Source organism: Nanorana parkeri, unplaced genomic scaffold (genome assembly GCF_000935625.1).
Source record: "Nanorana parkeri isolate BGI_ZX_2015 unplaced genomic scaffold, ASM93562v1 scaffold524, whole genome shotgun sequence".
NCBI lineage: Eukaryota > Metazoa > Chordata > Amphibia > Anura > Dicroglossidae > Nanorana > Nanorana parkeri.
The window spans coordinates 459,162-486,220 of record NW_017306792.1 but is presented as its reverse complement, the minus strand read 5'-3'; the positions used below and the strand labels follow the sequence as shown (position 1 = coordinate 486,220).

The 27,059-nt window shown below is 40.9% G+C and overlaps 1 protein-coding gene across 1 annotated transcript in view; it reads left to right on the top strand.

Annotated features, from left to right (window-relative positions):
* TIAM2 (T-cell lymphoma invasion and metastasis 2) overlaps window positions 1–27,059 on the top strand; it is a 166,306-nt gene that overhangs the window by 95,437 nt on the left and 43,810 nt on the right. Inside the window, exons 12-16 of the mRNA XM_018561444.1 lie at window positions 617–721; window positions 7,511–7,589; window positions 10,517–10,609; window positions 11,371–11,631; window positions 17,207–17,313. Coding sequence (XP_018416946.1) covers window positions 617–721; window positions 7,511–7,589; window positions 10,517–10,609; window positions 11,371–11,631; window positions 17,207–17,313 — 645 coding nt within the window. The remainder of the gene's footprint in view (window positions 1–616; window positions 722–7,510; window positions 7,590–10,516; window positions 10,610–11,370; window positions 11,632–17,206; window positions 17,314–27,059) is intronic.

The following is a 27,059-nucleotide window of genomic DNA, read 5'->3' as shown; positions in this document are numbered from 1 at the left end:
TTTTTGGTGCACATAGCATGCCCACGGTCCACAACTGTTGAATTGGGGCACTTCCCGCATTGTAAATGACTTAAGAGTGCTAAGAAGACAAGATTGCATGTTCTACAATTGTGTGTTCTTATATTTACTTTATGCTACTAAAATAATATTTATTTTGTTTGAAATTTGAAATATCTATTTAAAGCTGAACTATAATTATTGCATGTGTAACCTATTCCTGCATGCTGTTTAAGAGATGTATGCATTAAATTAGGTACCTAGAAATAAAACAAATACCCACAAGTTCCTGCTAATTTATCATTGTAATGTCTCAACTTTTTGGCCAAGAATGTCATAACTTTTTGTGTGTATACCATGCTTTCTGTGTGTTTGTGTTTTGTGCATTTTGATTTGCTTTTTATGTATAAACACTAATCCTTTAGAGGCAAAACAAAACATTTGTAACCTAATAAATTAGCAAATTAACAACACTCAAGGCTAAATAGGTCACACGACATCACTGTATATCATAATAGGCTCAGTGTCTTTCCTTCAATATAAGAGGCCCTTAGAATACTACACATATACATTACTTATACCGGAACAGCAACTTTTCTAATTTGTATTTTTAATATAGGTGCGGCAACTGGACCCAAGTTTTTTTGCTTTGCATTTACGAAAAAATGTGGATGAGAATATTGAATATTACTTACCTTCTCCAGTGGACTACATGCAAGACCAGGTATTTGGTATTCTTAATTTTTTTTTATATATTCAAACTTACCAGTAGATGTGATTGTTGCATCCATTTTCTTTTTTGTAACCTTTTTTTTCATCTGATAATCCTGCAAATAACACATGTCCCTGGTAGCTATGCTCACTATCTCCACTCGAATAATTCAGGGGGGGTCATAGTTGTCACCCATCTAATTTTCAAACATTTCTATATCTCCATTACATGGGGGAAGGGGGGTAGTAGTTAACCTCTTCATGACCCATGATGGGATTATTCCGTCATGGGTCCATAAGGGGTTAAACAGATTCTCGGTGGCTCCTCTGTTCATATCTGTAGAGCCTGCGGCTGGCCTTACAGTAGAAGCGATTCTGGCGGCTCAGATGCGGCCAGATTGCTTCTACCATCTGGTAAAGTGGCCCCCCCTCCCACCCGACACCCCCACCCTGTTTCCTGGGCTCCGCTGCCCCTCCTGTGGGCCCAGGACCAGCATCTAGGGTGTTGGCAGGAGAGCGGCGAACGCCCATTCACCGATCTCCTCCCTGTTCTATGGGACCAGGAGCTACGCATATTGCATCACTTCCGGTCCCTGAGCGGTCATTGCTCGGCTCCTGAAGCCCAGCAATAAGCTATTGAAGTGCGATCTGCATTTCAATAGCTTATTTAGAGTGAAAAGGTGACACTAGGGGTCTTTTGTACCCCCAGTATCACCTTAAAGAGTACCTGTCACCACCAATATGCTATCACATGGGAGCTTGTAATCCCCCCTATGTGATAGAAATTAAAGTTAAAAAAAAAAAAAAACAGTTTTAAAAATTCATCTTTTTATTCTACCGGGCCTGCGCTTTCAGAAAATATATGGTTTGGGGGGTCTTTTACAAACGCTAGCAACGCAGCAGTTGAAAATCAAATCAATAGGAAAAAATTGCAGAAAATTCAAAAATGGCTTGGCCAGCTGATTTGAAAAATGTTCCTGAGGGCTTGGCAGCGAAAGGGTTAAAGCATCGTCTATGGACTTTTTGGGGTACTGAATTCTGTCGCAGTTTCACGGACGCACACAATTTCTAACTTGGGCTTGTTGGGTATCTATTTACTCGTTGTAACCTCATATTTTATAAAATAACATGGTTTTATTTAGTGTTTTGGGGTACTAAATTTACCTTAAGTTCATGGCCATGTCCTTAAGGGGTTAACGCAAGAAAGATTAGATTGTTTGTGCCTTCAGTTCAGCTAACAGAAAGTGACAAGGACGCTGCATTTCTGGCTAGATCAACACGTATTTTCTGTAATTGGTGAAAATGTTCATGGCCTGAAAAATGAAAACGAATGCAGCAACCACATCTAAGGATGTATACGCTGCAATATATAGCATATTTGTTCTTGAGTTTAGATACATTTTCACTTTGCTCTAACAAGGTAACGAGTATATTTCTGCACATACACTGCATTCACCTGAGGGTGAGTAAGGGCAGTGGTTTATTATTTTAATAACTTATAAGTGTGCAGTATTAGTTTCTGAACTTTTACATGATTTATAATTTGTTATTCACATTCTCCAGTGTTCATATTGTAAACTCTGTTAGCTCATGCTCAATTAATCACGTTCAAAGCCAAACTCCAGGGGAAAACAATATATATAATTTACACACCACACTGGTAAAGCTGGGCGTTATGTGTGGAGGGCTGCTGCAAATTATACAAATCTTAGCTTGCAGAATGCCGTCTCCTGCACATACTATTGGGCTTCTGGACACTAAAGGTATGGGAGATGTGACACAGACATTTAAGTATTTTCCAAAGGCTCTGTAAACTGACTGCTCCGATTCCATCTCTGGCTGCAATCAATACCAGTGCAGGCTATAGTGTACTCTCACTTCTTAAACCAATCCTCAGAAATCTGCCGCACAAAACCAATGTGGATGAAATCCAGAATTTATAGTAATGAATCCAAGATCAAATCCAAAGTTCAAATCCAATCTCTCACCACCTGGGCTTAATTATGTGAAGGAATTGAAGTGCTTTTAACCGAATCGAAGTACCGATTAACAAAATATCTTGTTTTTTTTTTTTTTAAGAATACAAGGTGTTCTGTTATTTAGGGAGGGGATAAAGGAGCGGGATGTGATATCATCTCCCCTCTTCCAATTACACAATGCCTTGCATCCTTTAAAAAAAACATGGCATTTTGTGAATGGGCAAATAGTGAGGAGGGGCAGGTGATGGGACCAGAGCATTTCACTGCTAGAGCCACATCCCTCACTCTGCATTATGTGCAAGATGCTGCTTGATGCAAAGTAGGATTTTTATACTTTGCAGCAGTCCTCCGCACATAACACCTGGCTTTTCAATGATCATTTGCACACCCTGTACAGAGTGGAAATTATCCTTTTTTTCCTGGAGTTTGACTTTAAATATTTGTTATCGTAGAAAACTTTGTAATTGTGATAGCGCCTCTGATTTTTTTAAACCTTGGTTTTCAAGTTGCAGGTATGCCTAGGTTATTTTTGTCTTCAAAATGTTTTAATAAAAAACAAAAACACCTTTCTTTTGAAGCACAGTCTATTGTTGTTCTGTGAAATGTGATGTTAAAGGAGAACTATGGGGTCAGTGCTTTTCCTCAAAGTTCTCCTAAGGGTAGCGGGAGGACACAAACTAGTGTCCTCCCGTCACCCAAAGCTCAGTATACCGCGAGCTACAGTTATACTGAGACAGCGCAGCCGGGACGGGTCCCGACAATACTGTCTGGATCCACCCAGCTGCGTGAGTGACAGCTGGCTCTGCCTATCTAGAGGCAGAGCCAGCTGTATCCCCCCATCCGTTCCGCCAGTCAGCACTGGAGGATCGAACAGGGGAGGGGGGAATCCCTGCAGGGAGCCGTGAGTGACAGTCACGGCTCTCTGCAGTCACAGGATCGAGAAGTGAGCGAGCGGCGGTATGTGTTCGCTCACTTCCCGATCTATTGAGCTGACGTGTGACAGTTTGATTGTCACACGTCAGCTCGAACTATGAGGCTGAGTGATTTTCACTCACCTCATAGTTCTCCTTTAACCATGTGTCAGATTGCTAGGAAACTAATGAGTTCATAGAAAAGTGTTCACTGTAGTCTTAAAGCGGAACTTTACACCCTTTCACTAAAAATCACACCAGCATGCAGCTCTGCATGTTGATTTAAAAGCATCTTACATTCATTAGTTAAACAAACCTATTTTGTATTTACTTACAAATAGAGTTCATCTACTTCCTGGTACACTTCTGGCACAAATGATGTAATGTGCCAAAGTGTTGCATCCTGGGAAGGTTATTGCTGGGAAATCTTATCTGTGATCTTATCCTTGTTAAAGTTACCTCTGTAAACCACAGAACACCCCCTATGTTATGGAGATGAAGAGAGGGCAAGATGTTCTATAGACCTCACATCTTATCTTAAGTCGGGTATACTCGTGATCATTCATGGAGGAATCTGTTCTATCCGCTTCGTTCAGCCCACAGGTTGGAAAAAAAAAATAGAACCGCTCATACCGGCTTTAGTGTGACATTGCAGCCATTCCACACATGAGCGTTGTCACCCTAGGGCAGGAACTGTCCTACTGGCAGGGTTACCAGGTGAAATTAAAGGAGAAAAGCCACAAAAAATGCAGCCCATCTAAGCACTGGTGAATTGAAATACCAGTATGCCCATGTTTTTGGCCAGAATGCCCAGATGTACAACTGGACTAGAGCATTTCCACTTTAGAATATGCCGTTTAAAAAATGGCTGATTCCATAAATAGTACACATCAAAAACCAATGTCCTCTGCAACAATGAAACTACAACTGCTGGCTGGTCTTAAAGGCAAAGTTTCAAAGAAAAATGCACATTTGAAGCTGGCTTTCAAAAAGTAAAGTGCAAAAGAACATATACACTGGACAAATGACATCTGTAAAATATTATTATGGACTAATGAGTCTAAGTTTTAGGTGATTTGAGCAAGCAGAACATATGCGAGGTGTAGAGTAATTAAATGATGTTGGAGGAATGTTTCATGCCTTCTGTCAAGCATGGCAGGGAAAATGTAATGATTTGGTGCCATCTCCCGATCAGCACTTTATTGGGGCAAATTTGGTTATGCAGCAGGCCAATATTGGCAGCAGGCCAATAAATAAAAAGTTCTTGTGGGAAGAGCTTCACCTTTAAATCAGAGAAAAATACACTACAAGCCAAGTGACCTCCAGGGAGCACTACAGAAGACATGAGCTTCAAAAATGAACAGCCAGAATAGCGGAAGTGTGCAATGCTGTAACTGATTGAAATGGAGGATTTGTTGATTATATAAAACAGTTATGGAAAATGAACAGAATGTTACAGCATTGTCAATGTATTGACTATAATTTCTAATCAAATTAATGCTACCTTGTAGTTACTACTATTGTAGTTACTATTAAGAACATGAAAATTCTTAGCTAATGCCAAATTCAGAGCGGGGCAGGATGCATATTAAAGGTCACCACAGCACTGTAGTTAATGAATATATGAATATTTTTTGAATAAAATGCTTTACTTGGGGCAGGGGTTCCTAGAAAGATATCACACCAAAAATGCACTTATTTATTATTAAGTGCACACTTAATAATAATATAACGTAATATGGTATTTTAAGATATGTTGTGGGAGGCAAAAAATTGCAGTATATAGGGATGCACCAATACAGTTTTTTCGGTATCGAGTACGAGTAGCAATATTTTGCATTCAATATTGACGATAACAAGTACCGATAGCAGTGCTTCCCCTGGCATGGAGCCGGCTTCCTGGGCAATCAGGAAGGTGGGTGGTGGGTAATGACATGCCGCCCAGCTTCCTGATTGCCCAGGAAGCTAGCTCCATGTTGTTTGGCCGGCTCAATTGTGATTGGCTAAGAAGCAGGTTTCCCGGCCAATCAGCATTGAGCCGCCTTCCCGACCAATCAGGAAGCCAGGCGGCAGCAAGTAATTACTCTGTATTACGAACCTGGTCTGGGAGACTGGATGGTTGAGGAGGCTTCCCTTGCACCTCGTGTCTGCAAGCCCTTTGAGGATGGTGACAGAGGCCAGGCAGACACCGAGTGGCATGAGTGCCAGTAGTTATGAAACCGTGCAAGTAGAAGGGTAATCCAGAATTCAAAGTCGAGGCAAGCCGAGGTCAAAATCCAGGAGGTCAGTTGCAGTACCGAAGGAAGAGGCAGAAGAATAATCAAAACAGTCCAGGGTCAAAAAGGCAGGCGGCAGTCAAGGCAGGTAGTTGAGGCAGGAACTGGTCAAAATCCAGGCAACGGCAATCTAATATTCAAGACAGGAAACAGGAGACACAACACAGACAGGAGCTGATAAGACAATCCAGCAAGTAAGTGACAGGCTGGCTTGGTTTAAATAGGGAAGTGAACCAATCAATTATGTCACTTCCTGTGCGCCTTTGGCACCTTTTTCTTAGAACACGCTCCATCTGCGCATCACTTCCTGTGCGCCTTTGGCACATTTTTCTTAGAACACGCTCCATCTGCGCATCACTTCCTGTGCGCCATACTGCGCGTCTTTCTGTGGGAAGTGGTCGTTGTGCGCATGCGCGTATTCTTCTGCCTAGCGGTACTTGGCGCATGCGTGGAACGGGCATGGTGCTTACACTCTGCTTCCTAATTGGCTGGGAAGCTGGCTCCATGCTTACTGGCTGGAAAGCTGGCTTCCTAGCCAATCATCATCAAACCAGCTGCTTGACCAGCTCGATGCTGATTGGCTGGAAAGCCAGCTTCCCAGCCATTCAGCATGGAGCCGGCTTTCTGCCTAATCAGGAAGCAGGGAGGCTGGTCATTACTCGCCACCTAGCTTCCTGGTTGCCCAGGAAGCCAGCTCCATGTTCCCCTACGGCACTCCCAGTCAGGGAAAATCTTCCGCTGACCAGAAGTTCCTATATCGGAGCATTTGGGCCAGTACGAGTATCGGCACTGATATTGGTATCGGTGCATCCCTAGTGGTATACCTGCTACATATATTTTATATTTCGGAAGAAATTTAATTGTAAAAATGCAATTTAAAAACATTGATAAATATACAGTGCATATATATATATATAGTAAAACACAAATATAAAACATCAGTGATGATGGAATGGTAAGGAATGGTGTCAGCCCTATACAGCTGTCTTTTGCTAAACTACAGAACCAACCCCACCCTTTCCTCATCTCCACAGCATAAGGGGTGTTCTCCAGTCCAAAAACTTAGGGGGTGCTCTCCAGTCTAAGAAAAGATCTTGGAAGGTTGATTAGACTCCTTTAAATAACATAGGCACTGTGAACAGGACAGAGGACAGCTCTGAAATTCTGACCAGATCAACAGGTGATTTTTGCACTTGGTAAACAGATATGCTTTAAATTGTATATTAATCGGACTGCAAGGGAACATTTAGGAGAAGTTAGATTGTTGTGATTTACATACACTTTAAATATGCCCAATAGCAGATATTGTATATTTTTACCAAAAGTCATATTTGTCTAAAAAATACATCTTAATAAGGTTTAATTTAGATCTTAGGGTATCTTACAAAATATAAAAGTTTTTTTATAGTAAATCTGTTACAGTACTGAAAAACATAAGTAGTCCTAAAGTGTTTAAGAAATATTTTTCTATGAATTACTATGAATAACTATTCATGTCTATTAATTAGCATGGTCACAGAAATAATGGAGAAAAGAGTATCAAAAATGTACAATTAACTATTTTAGTCTGCCAGTAATTTAAATGAAACTTTTAATGATTGTCAAAATTAACGAATGTTCTGTACATGTATTCCAGGTGTATGATGAACTAGAAATATTTCCTTTGGGCGTTTACAATATACACCTTTTAAAGACTTCAAGTGTAACTGATTTTGGTAAGTTACTTACTTATATGGGATGCATAAGGAGACCTATTTGATGAACGCAGTACTTACGTTTATGTTTTATTACTGTGATCTGGAAAAACTTTATTCCAGGACACTCCCTAGTATCCATGTTACCAATGTGATCTTCAAGTAAGTACACATAGATCACCACCTGTATCCAAGCCAGAGGCTTTGCCAACTGTGCGATCTGCCCCCAGCACACACAGCTCACCCCGCGTATCCATGCCAGCAGTAAAATGTGCATTCACTCCTGAACAACTATGTGACAAAAAATAAGGCCTTGTTCACATCTGATGCAGTGTGTTTGGGGCCAATTCTGGCCCGGAACGCACTAACTACTGCCTCACATTAACTACTGCCTCGCATTGCGGCCAGCTCACTTTTTTGTGGAGCAAAAGCAAGCACTATTTTGATCGCGCCGGACCGCAGGCATAATGTGCCTTGCGATTCCGTGCAGCCGATAGCATTGCGGCCGGAGGTGCCATTCACTTCAATGGACTGCCACGCCCTCTCCTGCTCCACAAAAAAGTGAGCCGGTCGCAATGCGAGGCAGTTCGTTCTGGCCAGAATCAGGCCGGAACGCACTGCATCTGGTGTGAACGAGGCCAGAGTCTCGTACATCTCTGTTACATGCAGTGCTTCATACCTCTCTATTATATGTAGTGCTTCATTTTTTCTATAGACACAGCTCTCATACCTTTCTATTACACCCGGTAACATAACCCTGTTATATGCAGTGCTTGATGCTTCTCCATTGCGTGCATTACTTCAAATCTCTGTGTCATACACACTGTGTAATATCTCAGTGCCTTAAATGTCTGTACTATATACATTGCTTCTCCTTTTCTGTCACACCAGTGCCTCATAAATCGGTATTGTGCACAGTGCCTAATGACTCTCTGCTACATATAGTGCCTTATAATTCTCCATTGCAATAGTACATATTCACAACAGTTTAGCTACTCCTATTTGGATTACACATTTGTTAAAATAAAGTGAGCTTATTGTAAGTGTTTATTGTACTGTTTTGGAGAGGACTCAATATTTCACATACAGGTGAAACTCGAATAATTAGAATATCATGCAAAGTTCATTTATTTCACTAATGCAACTTAAAAGGTGAAACTAATATATGAGATAGACTCATTACATGCAAAGCAAGATAATTCAAGCCGTGATTTGTCATAATTGTGATGATTATGGCTTACAGCTCATGAAAACCCCAAGAACCCCAAATCCACAACCTCAAAAAAGTAGATTATTACATGCAATCCATAAAACAAGGATTGTACATAGAACAATATCGGACCTCTGAAAAGTACAAGCATGCATATGTACTCAGTACTTGGTTTGGGCCCCTTTTGCAGCACTTACTGGCTTACAGCTCATGAAAACCCCAAATCCACAATCTCAGAAAATTAGAATATTACATGCAATCAATAAAACAAGGATTGTACATAGAACAATATCGGACCTCTGAAAAGTACAAGCATGCATATGTACTCAGTACTTGGTTTGGGCCCCTTTTGCAGCACTTACTGAAATTACTTTTGCACGATATTCTAATTATTCGAGTTTCACCTGTATTTTTGTGATAGGAGACTAAACTTGTCTGTAGTATTTTATAGTCAACTCCAAGTTTAGTCAATTCCATAAACCTGGAGGTTAATACCACCCAGAGACATACGGTCTGGGGAGGCAGGTAGGCAGAGCCTCACCTGCCATTATGGAAGAAAAAGCTGTCAGTTTCAAGTCTGAAGCGGACAGCTTTTTCTACATTCAGACTAGCTGCTAACAGGTTATAGAGCAGGGAAAGCCTCTCTACTGTATAACCTGTCATAGACGGAGCACCACCTGTTAATTTCAGGCAGTGCTTAATTTGGCTTTTGACAGCTAAGTTATGTTACACAGCAGTGGCCTTCTCTGCTGCTGTGTGTGAGCTAACATAGTGAGGCCAGAGCTACATCAGAGCGCCATTGGTCCAAGCTGTCCAATCAAAAAAACGAAACACTTCTAACATCCATCTAGATGCCTCATTAGTGATGAGCAAGTGAGGGACAGGTAGGTTGTCTCCTGTCTCCTCCCTCCTCCACATATACCTTGTTGAGTGGGCCTGGGTCAGGGGTGGGCCAAGGGATGTTTCACCTGCCATGGCAGAGTTGAAAAACTAATAAAAATACAAAAGAATGGATTGTAAAGGTTATATTCAGTTATGCATGTTCTCACATCCCAGATGCATTTAAAACCCCCAACATTTGGGAACTTACTGGTACTAAAAATTATAATTTCGAACTATTAATGTAAAAAATTGTTCCATTTTATTACAAATCTTTTTTGTTTAAATGGGAAGTACTGATGCCATTCATAAATTGAATTCACCTTTACATCTGACCCATCATATATATTCCCAAATAAAAACCCTAAGCTTGATACATTTATTACAATAATTACATGTTAATAAACAAATAATCTTCATGTCAGTCAAGACCAATATGTGAAATTCTTTGTCAACGCTCATGCATGCAATATCCTGAGGTCTGGGGAAAAGTTGACTCATAAGAATGGTAAGAATGGCTGAAATTCTAACAGAGGATGTTTCTGTCAGCTAGATAAATGTTCACTACTCAATCAACTTTTGTCGAACAATGACTGCAGTCAGTCACCTGCAGTCACTGTTCAGATATTCTGACACCATTCGGTGTCTGTTGTCAAAGAGCAATAGCTCGGTGAAGGGGGAATTCCTCCATCCTTGTTGTTTAGCGTTGATGGAGGAACCTGTTAGAATTATTATATTCAGCCTGCCAGCTAAACAAATCTGTTGGAGTATGACCAACTTTCCAAAGGAAAAGTCCATGTAACATGCATAATAATATGAGATTATTTTCTTACGTTAAATTCATATTTTCTATTTGCAGGATTTGCTGTTGCTGCTCAGGTTGATGAACATAACAGTCTTACTCATATCTATGTAAGTTTTGTTCATCCAGATGGACTGGCCTACAGGGAAGGTAGGTATATTTTATACAATGTTCTTAATTCCCTGTTAGAGAAAATTAGACCATGATGTATAATTTTTTTATATCTTCTCTGGATCTGGTTCTGTGGACTCTGCAGGGTCACAACCTATTCCGCAACCAGTCCTTTCTAGGCCAACTGCTTAACATGTAATTTGTATACACATCTGCTGTTGCTGCAGGTCATTGAGCATGCTGAGACGAAATGCTAAACCGACACCCCAGAGGGTAATTAATGATGTAATTTTATGCTTGTGTGAAAAACCTGTAGTTTTAGGAAGGGCCTGTGCACATGACTAACGATTATATATATATACACACACACATACATAGGCACATACATACATATACAGTGTATGGATTTAGTATTGTCTGGATCCACCCGGCTGCCTGATTGACAGCTTTCTCTGCCTCTCTAGAACGAGAGCCTGCTGTGCCTTCCCCCTCTCCTGCCTGTACCTTCAGTGAGTGACAAGAGAGGGAGAACCCCTGCGGGCAATGGTGACTGACAGTCACTGCTCTCTGCATGGGAGACTGTGAGCTCAGCCATCAATAGTCAGTGATCGCTCTATGGAGCCAACGTGTGACAGCTGCAAGTATTGGGAGGAGTACATTTTACTCTCTCTAAACGTCTCCTTAAATTTCTGTTTTTTTCTGGGGTGTTTTACCCGATTTGTCCATGAAAAGATCTATACTGTACAAGTGATCATCTGCATTCATTTCTAATGTGTCTCACACATCTTTTCCCCTACCAGGCTTGCGAACAAAAAATGAAATCCTTTATATTAATAGTGAAGCAGTTATTGACCTTGACCTGAGGAAAATGGAGTTATTATTCTCAGAGAGGAGTGTCTTACTGTCATTGAGGAATTGTCAAGCTGAAGGCAAATCTTCGCTAAGCTCATCATGGTCAGAAAATTATAAGTTCAATGATCAGATGAGACCTTTACCACCACTCAACCAGTCTCAGCTCTTGGAAGAATTTCTTGATACTTTCCGAAGGAATTCTATGAAAGGTAAAAAACTATTACAATTTTTGTCATACACAGGCCATTGTACAGTTTAAACACATTAAATTACATTTTATTTCTTGCACTCAAAATGAATCCCACAAATGGGGTTGTTTTACTAAGGGAATAGAGGCTGTTCTCATTGCAAAGTGAAGGATAACAAATAAGGTGAACTTGTGTTCACTTTAAATACACAATCATGTATTAGAAAAATTGAAAAAAATGGATTTTTGCGAGCGTATGATTTGTTGACTGAAGTGAACACAGCTTTATCTAGTTTACTAAGCTCGCTGACTATGCACTTTGCAAAGTAAATGTTCTTTTTGGTATTATTCCTTTAGTGAATCATTCCCACTGTGTTTGTTTCTATATTGAGTCCTATTATATTTATGCACATGAAGTTTCCAGACTTTAGTGGTTTCAACCGTTATGTCTTTTGACACGGAGGAGAATATTTATTTCCCTCAGCTCTGGCCTCCAGTTTTCCTAATCACTGTACATTGACTATTATACAGCCCATGTTTTGACCAGTATACTCGTTAGAGATGCTGTTTAGTGGATACTGATAGGTCTCCTCAGTCTGTACTCAAACATATCGAATATGTAGGTTGGCCAGTAAAGTACAGTGCTGTGTAATGGGGCTAATTTACTAAATTAAACGTGTTGCACAGAACAGCCAAGGAGATATTTGCATTTCATTTATGACATTCATTACATCTGGAATCAGATAAGAATATTGGTTAGCCCAGGGCTTCCCATAGATTTTGAGGACAGGTGTATGTGTTTATGCATGCAGGCGGATTTACTAAAGCAGTTGAGAAAGTTTACAGAAGATTCACTTTATCATGTAAAAAGCAAATTTCTGTTTACATACTTAGATAATTGAAGTGAATATTTAAATTCTTTCACAATTTTCTAAAGATGTGGATGTAAAATACAGTGTACAGAGTTTAGTAGTCTGGGGAATTTAGGTTGTGGCTGCCAGTGCAGAAGAGTATACTAGTGCAGTGGAGGTCAGTGAAGCAGTGCACATCGGTGCATTGGTGGTCAGTGAAAAGATCAGTCAGTGCAGTGTCAGCCAGTGGAGAAGTGTACATTGGGGCAGTGGCTGTCAGTGGAGTAATGCACATTGGTGAAGTGGCGATCTGTGGAAAAGTGCACATTGGTTGTCAGTAGAGAAATACACATTGGTGCAGTGGCTGTCAGTGGAGAAGTGCACATTGGTACAGTGGCAGTCGGTGGAGAAGTGCGAATCAGTCCAGTGTCGGTTACTGGAGACATAGACAAGTGCTTTGGTGGTCAATAGAAAGATCCATATCGGTGCAGTAGCAGCCAGTGGAGAAGTGCACATTGGTGCAGTAGAGAAGTGCACTTCGGTGCAGTAACAGTAAGTGGGGAAGTGCACATTTATGCAGTGATGGTCAGTGAAGAAGTGCACATAGGTGCAGTGGCTGTCAGTAGAGAAGTACTCATTGGTTCCATGGTGGTGAGGGGAAAAGTGCACATTGGTGCAGTGACAGACAGTGGAGAAGTGTACATTGGTGTAGTGGCGATCAGGGGATGAGTTCACATTAGTGCAGTGGTGGTCAGTGAAGTGGATATCAATGCAGTGGCAATCAGCACAGAAGTGCACAATGGTGCAGTCGTAATGAGTGGAAAAGTGCATGGTAAAGTCTGGGTTGACCTTCTCACTCTGTTGTCTAGACATCCCTCACCAAAAGAAAATGTTGGAGGATACGATATGATGATAAAAGCCAATATAGTAAACAATGATTTGACCTAAGCAGCTAAAGCCAGGAACCATGAGGTGCCTTCATGGGCATTTATGATTCTCCTGTACCCAGGAATCCCAGTTTTTTAAAGGGCAGCATTCAGCTTTGAAGTCAAAACTCTTTCACCACCCCCCAGTCTATGTTGCAGCATATTGAACATCTGTAAGCAGTAGAGAGGTGCAGAATGTAATGTTAGAGCTCAGGCTTTGGCGTTTGAAGTCAATATTGGCATGTTGAGTACCTCAAGACTTCCCAGGGTTCCCAACAACATAAATAAAGACATCTGATGGCCGGATCTTAATTGTTTAGGTGAGGTTTAGAATTTAAAGCATGTGTTCACTTTGCTTTACTGCAACTTGGCTCACAGAGGCAACAACATTTCAATAGATTAGATGAATCATTGCTTGTATTTAATTTGCAGTCTCCTGTGAGGAGTAATAAGAAAAAGTTAAATTGCACATTTGGCAGATGATTGAGAAATGCCCAAGCAGAGGTTAAATTTAAGCAAATACAGAACAAATGCTTTAAAGAAAAGGATTTGTAATGTCACATTGAAAATGTGTATGCTTTTTGGATATTGTGAGCATTTATGGGACATTTTGGATGTTTTTTTCTCCTTACACTTTGCAGTGTGTGAATAAAGATATCTGGAACATGTGTATTGTTACATCATTAGATGGTGGGTGGTGTGGGATGGATGATGAAAGACAGAACAAAACAAGCTCTGCCGCCTTAGCAAAACATTTGTTTGTTTTAAGCCTTTAATTAAATGGATGGTAATTCCTATCACAGAAGCATTCCAAATGCAATCCTGAACCATTTTTCCATTTATAAATATAGATTCACCATCATCTAGAAGCAGTACTTATACAGGTGAGGCATAAAATATACAAATAACTGTGGAAAGAGCTTTAGTATTTGCTTATATGTATTGCATATAAATAAGAAGTCTAGTTGCATTGCATCAAATGTAATAAATATGTCTGGTTTATAGTTTCGGCCATAGGTGCTCGATGGACTGGGTCAGAAAGGCACTCTGAGTACCACAGCTTCTTTTCAAATAAAATGCATAGCACTAGTAGATAAAGAACAAGAGTCGTAGATGATGCAATTACTTCCAGGCACCCATGGCCACACAGTAGACAGTCAGCTGTTGGTTCATGCAACTCATGGAATTCTGCTTGATCCAGAAGCCCACTTTATAAGGGCCTGTGTAGTTTTGGCTTTGTGTTACTGAAATATTTGTTAAAGAAAGCCTAGTACATTAATAAGATGAGATGATCAAGAGATCAACTGTGTGGATGGAGGAATCTCCCGCTTGGCCAAGCTTCAGTATCTTGCTAGTCGGCCCCCGCTGGCTCTCAAAATACCTGAACAATGCCTGCATCCAATCAGATTGTTCAGGTATTTTGACAGCCAGTGGGGAGACTAGCAAGATACTGAAGCTTGGCCCAGTGGGAGCTTCCTCCATGCACCCAGTTTAGCATAGATGGCGGAATCTGTTTTTCCATCTGACCATAGAAAATCTGCAGATAATCTATAGGTGTATGGCCAGCCTAAATAGAACACAGTGACCCTTATATATTCTATTATTTATTAGCACTCAGTTTCATTTGAATTTGAACTGCACAGAAGATTGGAAAGATTATACATAAAATAGTCATACAATAGTTTTCTATGTCCCTATGCCCTGTTCACTCCATACATGTGTGGTGATGGTGTGAGGACTGTTTCATTTCTAAAGCTTAACTGAACAAACTGAAAAGAGGAGCTGACTTGTTGCCCTGGGTTCCAGTTTTATGCATTTCCCCCCATTGTTTGAACAGGCCCTAAGTGCAGAGATGTGAGTGTTGCCTTTGTAGATGGTGTGTTTAATTGAAAGAGGGTGTGGTATGGCACAGAACAAGTGGAGTTGTGGCTAGAGAAGATAGGTTGAGCTTGTTGCTTGTTTTCTAACACCATTGTGTCCAAACTAAGACGAGAGGATTTCGGTTTACACTATGACTACCCTTTCCTTTTTACTAGGTGGGAGAAACATTTTTCTGTATTTTCAAATGTATTTAAAATAAGCATTTTATTCCCAGTTAATCTATTACCTAATCTTACAAGTAATTTATTGGAAATATTTCATCCTCTAAAAATAATTAAGCACTCTTTGTTTGTAAATTGTTCTCATGGTTATACAGTTATCATTATTCCTGATATTTCCAATTGTTATGAGTAGGGCTGGCTGCAAAATAATTATAGGTTTGCCGAGTGTTCACTGACCGAACAATAGCACTGTAGCGTTGCTCTTGTGGATGAATCCCTGGCTTGGTGGGTGAGAGTGATGTATTCCTACTCATTCTTCTTGTCATTGCCTCTTTATGACTCAGCCACTGCATTGTATAAAATGACTATAATACATAGGATACTTTTAAACTGACAGGCTATGAGCAACATGATTGGCCTGCAAGTTAGGGGAGAATAAAGTGGAAAATCAGTAAAGGTAAAGGGGGGGAGTTTACATCAGCTATATAGTTGCATAGAAACATAATCTCTGACGCAGATTGTGAAAAAAAAAAACCCAAAAAACCATTGCTTGCATAGACATGCACATCAAAAGAGCTATGACTACATGAATATATAGATGTACAGATATACTTAAAATTATTAATTTGGCTTTATTAAAGAATGATTATTAAATAATAGTCTAGGAGTTAGTTGTTACTCTAGGTAAATTAGCATGTGACTCAAAGTACTAAAACCGAGGGATCAACATTATAACCAGGCTACTAACATTTTCAGAAGGCCAGCAATAACAGCCCTGTATTCTTCTCATAACTGAGTTAGGGCCCAAAAGGAGGATGTATCCATCCCACACTCAAACCTCTCACCTCCAAAATCCCAGGGGTGGATGGCCAGCGATGGCACTACTAGAGACTGTGCAGTGGAGGATAATGTGGATCTGTGTTATGGATGCATTAAATATTTGTTAGCAGTAGTATTTATGTCTTGACTAGTGATGATCTGATGACTCTTCAACACACATTTTGAGGGCATGGAGGTCCTTTTTGTCAAGATTAGTGATGAGCCGGGGCTTGTTATGAATCCAGTTCACCCAAGCCTGCTGAAAACTGTAACCAGTACACCCACCTCCCGGTCCAGTCAGTTGCGGTATGGGCATCCCTCCTGCAGTTACCCATCACAAAGGGGCAAGACATGCCCCTGCCGCAACTGATTGGTTCGGGAGGTGGGGGTGTTGGTCACCGTTTTCAGCAGGCTTGTGCAAACTGGGTTCATATCAAGCCTGAGCTCATCACTAATCTTGACAAAGACGACCTATATGTGTCGAAGATTGCTATTTGCAATCAGAGATCTGTATCTTACATGAGGTTCTGGTCTTTCTTCATGCAGAGTAAGGGCCCATTCACACCTAGCTAATCAGTTGCAATGTTGCAGTGTGTTGAACGCATGTGCATTAACACACTCTATGTTAAGGCATCCCATTCATTTGAATGGGCTGCCAATGGACCACAAGAGACCAAATGTCAGACCAGCACATTTTTGGTTACACAGTATACTGCATTGTTACCTTGCAGTGCAAGTGCGTTCTCTGTGTGTTAGCCATTTAAAATTAATGACACTGCAATGTAGTACATGTATGGTGCATTGTGGTAATGCGCTGTAATAAAAACACTATGTTTTTTTGTTATATGTAAGCTGGTTCTCTCATTTTGTTAAATAATACAAATACATTTTTATTTGCAAATAAAAAAAATATAATTCATACTTTTTCAGCTATTAATTTCTTATGTCTGGCATTTTAGATTTAAGCAACGTGCCAGATGTTGCTATTGGTAATCTGAAAAGAAGTAATACAGATGATGCTTTGGATCAGGTGCAGTGCAGGACAAGAATGGACCACACATATAAGGTAAGATTATGTGATGTATTTCTATTCATTTATATTGTGAAAGATTATTCACAGGGTTTTACAGACCGCTGATGCATACACATCGGTCTTTGTAACTGGAGAATGTAAAATGGAATGGTCCGTCATAAATTCCTACACATAGACAAATGCACAGCAAAATGCAAATTAACCCAACTTTGGTCTGTGCTTTGCCACTTTTGAATGCAAGCATTTTAATTATATAGTATTAGTATAGTAATTGTATAGTCTCAATATTAGAATTTTGTTCAACGAAAGCTTTGGGTGTCCCCAAATATGAAAAATCAAGAGAAACTAACAAAACCTGAACACATTGCTAAGTATCCCAAAACATTTTGCTTTATGTGCAATGCCCCATATTGAAAAAGTAAATAATCTTTTTTACATATCATTTAAAACAGGGCTCAAAATTTCAGGTCATGAGCTACAAGCCAGGCCTTAAAAGTTACTCGCCACTAGTTGCCCTGCATAACACAAACAAACACACACAGGGCACAACGCACACCAGCACAACGCACGGGGCACATGACCTTACACATACAGCCACAGCACAACGCATAGAGCATTACGCATACAGCCACAGCACAACGCACAGGACATTACGCATGCACATTCACCCACAACACACACATGGCACCCCAACCCATCTCTATGTCCCCCTCAATTACCTGTTGGCAGGGGCCTGACACTTGAGACTAAATCTGGTCCCATGCATAGTTATTGCAGCTCAGGCTGCATGAATGGGACCTGCGGCACAGTAAGCTGCTGGGGCCCCTCCTGTGGTCTCCCAGTTTGCGCCAGGGCTTCCCCTGTATTGTGACCTCCACACAGTTACGGTGTTCTATCATTCCATCGGACCTGTGACTTTATCAGATCGGATTAAATTTACAGATCCGATGGGATGATAGAACACTGATAGACCAAGGGACACACCGCAGCAATAAAACCTAACCGAATACCCCCTACGTGACACACTCACCCACTGCTCTCACGGTGGCTCTGTAAAAGTGAAACTACAGCTCCCATAATCCTCGGTGCGGAGGCAGGAAGTTATGCTGTCGCTAGGATACAAGGACCTTAGTAATGATGGCTGCCGTCATGCGGCCATCTTTAATATGGGAAGATGAAATGCTGTGAGCAGCAGAATATGGGCAAGTCATCTAAGGAGTTGGGCACTCGGTCCCTGACTGAGTGTCTGACTCAATGGCTTCATTTTCACTCGCAAATTGCGAGGGGGCGAGTGGAAATTCTGAGCGCTGATTTAAAATATATCAACGTGGATACATATATAATAATGGCTTGATGGTAACACAGACTATAAAAGTATTGGCATTATGACAACAGGCATAATACAGAAACACCAGAAAGGTGTAAATAATTGAAAAAGGTGTAAGATCATTTGAATATTTATATTCTTTGAAGTCAGGGTTTTCCCCAGCTAAGGTAAGAAATCTGTATTGACCTTTTGAGTTATTCAAATTGTGTGCTTTCAGGATTTTGCAGTTGGGATGCTCCTCTTTTTACCTTACTCCCTGATGCATAATTATTTTGAATCTTTCTGTGACTATTAAATAACTATTATGGAGAGTCGGGTATGTACAGTATATACTCACAAGTGAATAGTTCATATATTAAGCCACTGAAAAAAATGACTTCACAATAAATATTAGTGATAAGTGATTGGTTTGTGTTTAAATGTAACTTTTTTATGTGTTTAAAAAGGGTGCAAGACTATCACCTTAACTTGGCTCTGTTGGGATATGACATTGAGGTTCATCTGCTGAGCTGAGTGCCATATAATGAGTATTTTCCACATATACATTACATACATAAAAATAATTTATACCTGTGTGTGTCACTTCACCTGACATTTTAATCCGGTAACAGCTGATTAAATCTGTGAATAAGCAAGGGTTTCATACTCTGTGGGATCACCTATATGTTTCTGTCATTTGTCAGCGCATAATAATGCTATTGACTACCTGTGCACTAAAAAGTTATAGTTCTCTCCCAATAGCTGTTTTAAATCTCACTTATGGGACCCTGTATAACTTCTTGGTGGCCCCTAAATGTAATCTGTGTTCAGCCAGCAGCTAAAACCATAAGGTTGCACAGAAACGTGAAAATGTGACAAGAGGCTGCAGTCCAGCCCAGGTGGGCTTGGAAAAACTTTCTTTATCTGCCTGCAATCAACTATATAAAAATTATATTTAAAGGGACCTATATTAACATGGAACTGGACTCCAAAAAGTGAAATTTGCTATGTTATATGGAATGCCTAGGAAGTAGCCTGCAAAATGTATCTTTTTGTTTGGAATTCTTCCTGAAAACTGGCAGTGCACTTTCTCCTCTGAGTGTGCCTAGGCACTAATGTGTCTACAACTTCATAGCTGAACATCTCAAGTTTGAGGTCTAAGGCTGCTTATTCCTGCCATTCTGAGGTGATTTTGAGTAAGATTGGCGATGTCACTACTGTGGTTCTCACTGTTGTTCTTTCTGGAGGCTCTAATACAAGGAAACAAAAGCCCTACCTCTACCAAGATAGCCGCCCTCCATACCGACATAAAATAAAAAAAATTGTAAGTTGGTAATGGGGTAAAGATCAGCTGCAGGGAGAATATAGGCAATACTGAAGAGTAGTCCTTTGCCCTCTGTCTTTTTGGCACAGATTCCAGGTTTCAGTTCTTCGTTGATTTACCTATGTATTTTTCATATTCAATTATTCTAGACAGGAGTAAAAAGATACATTTCCAAAAAAACACTTGCTTTTAGTCAAGTACAGTAATACCTTGGTTTACAAGTAACTTGGTTTGAGAGCGTTTTGCAAGACAAGCAAACATTTCTGAAAAATTTTGCTTTGATATACAAGCAAATGTCTTGCAAGAAGAGCAAAATTTTGTACAAAAGCACCACCCGAATAAGGCTTTAGCAGTGCGAGCGATGAGTCTGTTTAACGACAATGCAATGTCACATTGGATAGATTCCTTGTTAAAGTTTCACGAAATGAAAAAGATTCCATTGAGTCAAGAGATAGCAGTGATTCCGTTACTGATAGTGAAAGTCGTCCTACGCAATAATCCTCCTCTCTCTTGTCCCTCTCACACCGGCCACAAAAGGTACCGGTAATTGGTTAATTTTTCTTTATATTTTATACGTTATTATATTACAGTACAGTATTGTAATCATTTTATATGAATATTTTTGGGATGTGGAACGAATCATCGGAATTTCCATTATTCCCTATGGGGAAATTCGCTTTGATATACAAGCGCTTTGGATTACAAGCATGCTTCCGGAACGAATTATGCTTGTAAACCAAGGTATTACTGTAAATATAAAATATTGCCTGTAGAATGTAAATGTAATGTAGTCTTTTTTTTTTTTTAGCCATCGGGTGGAGCTCTAGATTCTTTTCCTTGCGTGCGCTCGCTCTCTTCATACCATACATAAAAAAAAAGGAGTTTTTGTTGAAGGTAGGCCCAATCCACTAAAGAAAGAACTTATAAGTGATTCGCTATTTAACAAACTTACAAGGCCAGCACATGCTGCATCTCTGACTTGGCCATTGGCTCTCTCAACAGATTGTGGCAGACAAGTGCAGATTTAGGCAGTCCTGGTGACTTGGCCGAAATTTGAACAGTGTGTGGCACTCTCTGGACCCCCCACAGTTCGATAAAAGTTGAATTACTAATTGAATTTTGTCAAAAGTCAGTCCAACAAAGTCTTAGTTGAACAATGACTGTGGGTTTTACGGCCAGCTTTACACCTCCTCAAATTGCATTGTGGGGATGTCATTTGACGATACACAACAAAAGGAATCACATTCTTCTCTACGGGTTCCATTCACACCTATGCAACGGGCGATATGGATAATGGTCCAGGTGCTTTGTTTGGTGTGATATAGTGCTTTATTAGCCCGATAAGCTTCAGTAAAAATTCATGCCTGTAAACCTGCATTTTATTTATGGTATGCGGGAGGGGGGGTCTCTGTTTTGGCAGGCGGATGCATATTTACTTGTAATGGTGCACCCCACGTGGAAACTTGAGCTCAAAACAGGCTTGATACTGGTCAAGTTCACCACAGTTACGCATTTCATTCCCACCTATAGCCAATTTTTATATGCATTTTCTTGGCTGCGGCGGTGAAGACCCATTGTCGACCCAACATTGACCGCTTATTATTGTGATGCCTTTTTCTTATGTGTCTTATGTATTAATATATCTTGCTCGTGTTTGGTCATGCGCTTGACTGTCTTGTATTGTACTGTTTTATGTTTACCTGTTAAATTTTTAATAAAAATATTGAAACAGAAAAAAATATAAACTATATTTTTAAAAGTTTAAATTAAATTGACCAAAATCCATTGCAGAAAAAATTTGGTGAACAGTAGCTGTGTTTTTTGGCCAGTGCTAACTGTTCTGTCAGCTGCAAAACAAAATCCTTGAATTTCTTTTCATTCAGACAACAACAAAAAAAATACAAATAAATAAGATGCCACCATTCCTAAACAGCGTGAATGGATGAAATCTTCTTCTGGGCTATTGTAACCTGCGGGCTGAACGAAGCAAAAATAACAGACTCCTCCATCAATGTTTACGAGCGTTGATCAAATAATCTCCCACTGTCTTCATTGTACCACTGCCAGAATACCCAAACAGAACCTGCTACTTAGATCAGCTGATTAAGGGCCGGTTCAGTTGCAGTATTTCTGAAGATCGCACTGGACCGGAAAGCAGGCAATCGCACTGAGGGCGTGGCTGTGGTGCCATCGACTTCATGGCACCGCCATGCCCCCTCCCACCCCTGAACGAAGGGAGCCGGCCGGAGTGCGATACAGTGCGTTCCAGAGCCTGACCGCTCTGGAACGCACTGTTTGTAGTGTGAACCAGCCCTTAGGGATTTTGGCCGAAAGGGTGCCGACAGCGGCACTCACTGTGTGAATTTCAGCCGGTTCTTGATGAACCAGCCGAAATTCATATAGTGTGTGGCCAGCTTAACACTGTGTGAGCAGGCGATCAGTATCTGGTACATAAGACCCCAGGGAATAAGCAGTCTCTTGGGCACAGATACCAAATCCAAGGGAGTAGTGGCAAACAGTGCAGTGGTAATATAAAAGTCTCCATAGGTGCTGTACAGTGGTTCACAAAAAAAAGACTAACAAAATAAAACCTAGCCGTATCCCGGCACTAACTTCATTAACCAAAGTATAAGTCCTAACTAACAGGCTTAGCGGGCCTACCGCTTGTCAGCCTCCACATACCCCATTTGCTAGTTTTTTGTTACAAACCATGCAGCTCCCTCAAGGTGCCCATACACTGCTCGATTCTCGTACGAGAATCGTGGGAAATCCCGCGATCGTACGAGAATCAAGCAGTGTGAACGAAGACGTGCGACCGTTTCTACGCTAGAAAACCAGCCGAAAATCATACATTCTGGTTTGAATGGTGCTCGGGAGACAAATGCCGAACGGGCCGGTGTGCGCACGCGCACACTGCCTGTTCAGCATTGCGGTCATCGGAAGCCCGCCCCTCAGGGGGGCGGGCTTGCAATGATCGAGAGTACGATCTGCCTGTCCAAGATGGGCAGATCGTATGTTTTTTTAATTACTTTACAACCATCGCAAGACTAAGGTCTTGCGATGGTTGTAAAGTGTATGGCCACCTTTAGACAGGACTTGTCTGATCCCCAGGCAAAGAGCTTGGAGTACAGGTTCCAGGTGAGCTTAAATTGCCAGTGGAGAGAGGAGTAAACCCTGCACTGGAGCCCGGATCAGCAATTCCTAAATGTATGGTAGAGGAACCTGGGAGACTTATAAACTCTGAACAGGACTTTCCCAGCCTCCTTCTGGGATGCTCTGCTACAACTGCGACAAAACATGTATAATACCTAGGGGTCAGAACTCCAGCTTTTTTACATGAGACTTGTTTTTGCTTTACGACCGACCAAACGACCTTCAAATACAGAAACAAAAGTTGCTTGGTTTTAGTTACTTCAGGGGTACTTATTCTTTGTGTATTCTTACACATAGAGATATATTACTTTATACCCAATTTATTTAGTGGATAGCTTCAACAGGGGTGATTTTTTTTTTAATCTTGGAGATTAAAAAATCTTGTGAAAAATTGCAATTCATGGCAGCTGCTGGAGGGCGGACGATGGTTAAGAGCTGCCTCGTGAGATTAATTTGGCATTGGTATAATCAAATAGAACAGTTTTGCCCAACTGTCCACTTAAATGAGCAACCGTTAAGCAATTTATCTCCTACTCACATTAAAGTCTACAGAGGAGAAGTGAGAAGATTAATTGTTAATAGTTTCTCCTACATGATAAACAATTACAGCATTGCATGATTGTGGGGAAATTGGTTGCTTAATAGCTCTACTGCTGTAGAAGCTCTCATGGAAGTTAAAACAGAACTCGTTAAAATTAACCCTTGCAGGAGGGCTACTCCAACCCTGGCCCTGTCAGAGGAACACTTAATTTAAAGAGGGATTGTACCCTAATGCCTCCCCATAATGATAGTGTTTGTATCCTAAACTGTGCACATTGTTTGCTGCTCCTGTCCCTTTGCACAGAATCATGTGACAGAGGTTCCAGTCCTGATCAGCAATGCAAGCGAGAATCTTGCTGCATATGGCTGCAGTTTATTACATAATAATATTTTAGATAATGAAGACATCACTGGAAGTTTCCAATAATAGCTCCACTGTTCATAAAAATATATTAAATATATAATTGCTACACATGCCAATTTGTACATTCCTAAAAAATGTTTTTAATATGTAGCCAGCTATGAATTTTTTAAAACTGGCCAAAAATTCAAATGGCACTTCCTTGTACCCATGGCAACAGTTCAGACGTTCTGTACATTCTATGTTTACAGAACGCCCCCAGAAATGTCATTGTCTACTCACGATTGCTTTACTGCTTTTCAGAGTGGCAGAAATTCATGTGTTCGTTTGAACAGAGACAGTAGTAGAACTCTGTAATGACAGTTGGAAAAATCTTTGCATTGTATGGACGTAACCAACAAAAGATAATTGTTTCTTTTATTTTTCTCATTCAAAGTGTGTTTAATGCCAGACTTTGTATGGAGTTCTAATGGAACAGAAGAAACATTCCATTCAGTGTACTACAATGTTGTGGTGGAAGTGGAACTGAACTAAGAAAGTGAAGATTTGCTGACTTCTAGGGAAACAAAATCTTAATAGTTCTGAAGCCAGCCCCTAATAACGTTTGGCCAGGTCCACCCACTAGCCACTGTGAGTCACTGCTTCTCCAGCCTCCTATGATGTGCATACCCCAGTAGGCTGCATGAGCAAGTACCCATCTTGCCTAGTTAAGAATGGTGGCAGGAGGACGTGGCTGGCTAAAAAGTATATAGAAAGTAAAAAAAGTTGACTTCTTTTATTTATTGCTGGGGGTGGGGGGATTGCAGGAATCTAAATTGAACTTGGGGAGTAAAGACCTACAGCACCAACGAGCAATAGAATACTCATGCTATCCTATAACAAGCAATTATTAAACCCAACTCGAGTCAAAAACATTTTAGTTTTGTGTGGACTGGTGTGATGTTAGAACCTCAGTCAAGTTTATATTGCTCTGTGTGACTACTTGGCCGACTTTCTGTCACTTCTTATTTGCTGATTCTAAACATAAAATGAGTGGAAATCTTCCAAGCAGGGGACAGACTGCACCAAATGACGTATTCTGTAGAGTGGGGGAAGGTGGGAACATCTGTCATGTTATCAATGTGTCCCCAATATGGGGTCTTCCCCTCACTTTTGGTCCAGGTGATGAGTGTAGTCAGAATTCCTGATCTGCATAATTGTTTCAGTTTGGTTACTCCAAAAACATTGAGCCCACTAGATCACAATGAAGCAGATAAATGAGATGTACATATTCCTGTTGATTACAGGACTAAAATGAAACACCACTTGTTAAGAAAAAATAATCCTTTCCTTATCAGTAACATGCATGGCAAGGATTTCCCCAAAATTCATTGCTAACCAACACTTGTTGCTGTTTAGTAGAAACACACTTAGTACATTTACATCCTCCTTCCTGTGTGCTGAGTGGGTGTAGGGGTAGGGGGATTTTGTAACAGCTCAATCACATAGCACAAAGTCTGTGCATCAATGACATTTCTAAGATCATTCTCTACACATGCAATGTACCAGTTTCCTTGGTTACATTTACATTTTTTAGTCGGCTTTAGAAAATCAAAGTTGGCTTCATTTAAAATGTTCTTTTTTTGATAGATTTTAAGTAACTACGTTAAATTACATTTTTAACACACTGAAGTCACCTGTTAAGGAGAATAAAAGTTCCAGTAATAGGGTGATTGCTTCCCCCCCCCCGACATTCTGATGTCATGAGCAATTAGGACAGGTGCATGCATATTTTAAAAGTTGCAAAAATGTACCATGCCACTATGCACAACCCAGGATGTGGCTGCTTGGAAACCAGAGGATTTCTTCCTTTTGTGTGGAATCCTTTCCAGGATCTGGTTAGTCCTTGGGACCCCACTTAAATGGGAAAGCACAGGAGCAAGAATGTGTGAGGAGTCTCATTTAACTGTGGGCTGGCAGCGGTCAGCAATGCAGTGTAGGGTGGAGCAACACTTTTTACTCTTTCCCTTCGGCAGAGGAAGAGAACTTGAAAGAGACATAGCCAGTGTCAGAAAAAAGAGTAAACCATAGGTGGATCTGATTGTAGACTTGCATAGCCTGCACTGTGGCGTCTACTTACCAAGGTGGATCTGAGCATGGACTTGCATAGTCTGCACTGTGGCGTCTACTAACCAAGGTGGCTCTGTGCATGGACTTGCATAGTCTGCACTGTCCCATCTACTAACCAAGGTGGATCTGAGCATGGACTTGCATAATCTGCTCTGTGCCGTGTACTAACCATGGTGGATCTGAGCATGGACTTGCATAGCCTGCACTGTGCTGTTTACTAGCCAAGGTGGATCTGTGGATGGGCTTGCATAGTCTGCACTGTGCTGTTTACTAACCACGGTGGGTTTGAGCATGGATTTGCATAGTCTTCATTTTACCGCATACTAACAAGGTGGAAGAGTTGGCCTGTTTTGGGTAACACATGTCCTGCCCAATTTGTGTATCCACCAAGCTATGAACCTTTACAGCCACCATATTTTATATATAGTGTATGTGTGTATATTTGTGGCAGCAGGCAGGTGAAATTGCCTGGGTGTATCCAGGATGGCATATAAATGCGTGTCCCAGGTTCAGGTCGTATGCAGATTATTTTCACTAGAGGGAGTGCTGGGAGGCTGGAATGGTAGAGGTAATGAGCCCAGCTGAAGTAAGCTGGCTCATTAGGGCCTCTATAAGAAGACTGCCAGACTGCTCAGAGATTTGCTCCACCCTGGAACCAGTTTCATACCTGAGTAGACTGGGGAGCTTGCCACGGTCCTGTGTGGTGACAAAACAAAACTTGTGCGGTGAGACACAGCCTGTGTGGCAGTTTACTGAATAGGCAGATAGGTCTAGGAGCAGCACCAGGTTGCACCTAGTTGGTAGTGAGGGATACCGTTTATGTAGTAAGTGGCCCAAAGGGCAAGGTTTATTTTGCTCAAATTTTCTTCTGAATAGTTGTAAATAAACTGCACGTATGTTTCACCAGACGAAATCCTTGTTTGCTGTGCCTAATTGCTGTGGTGTGAACTTATCCAGGGGGTCACACACACCTGCTGCTGATCTAA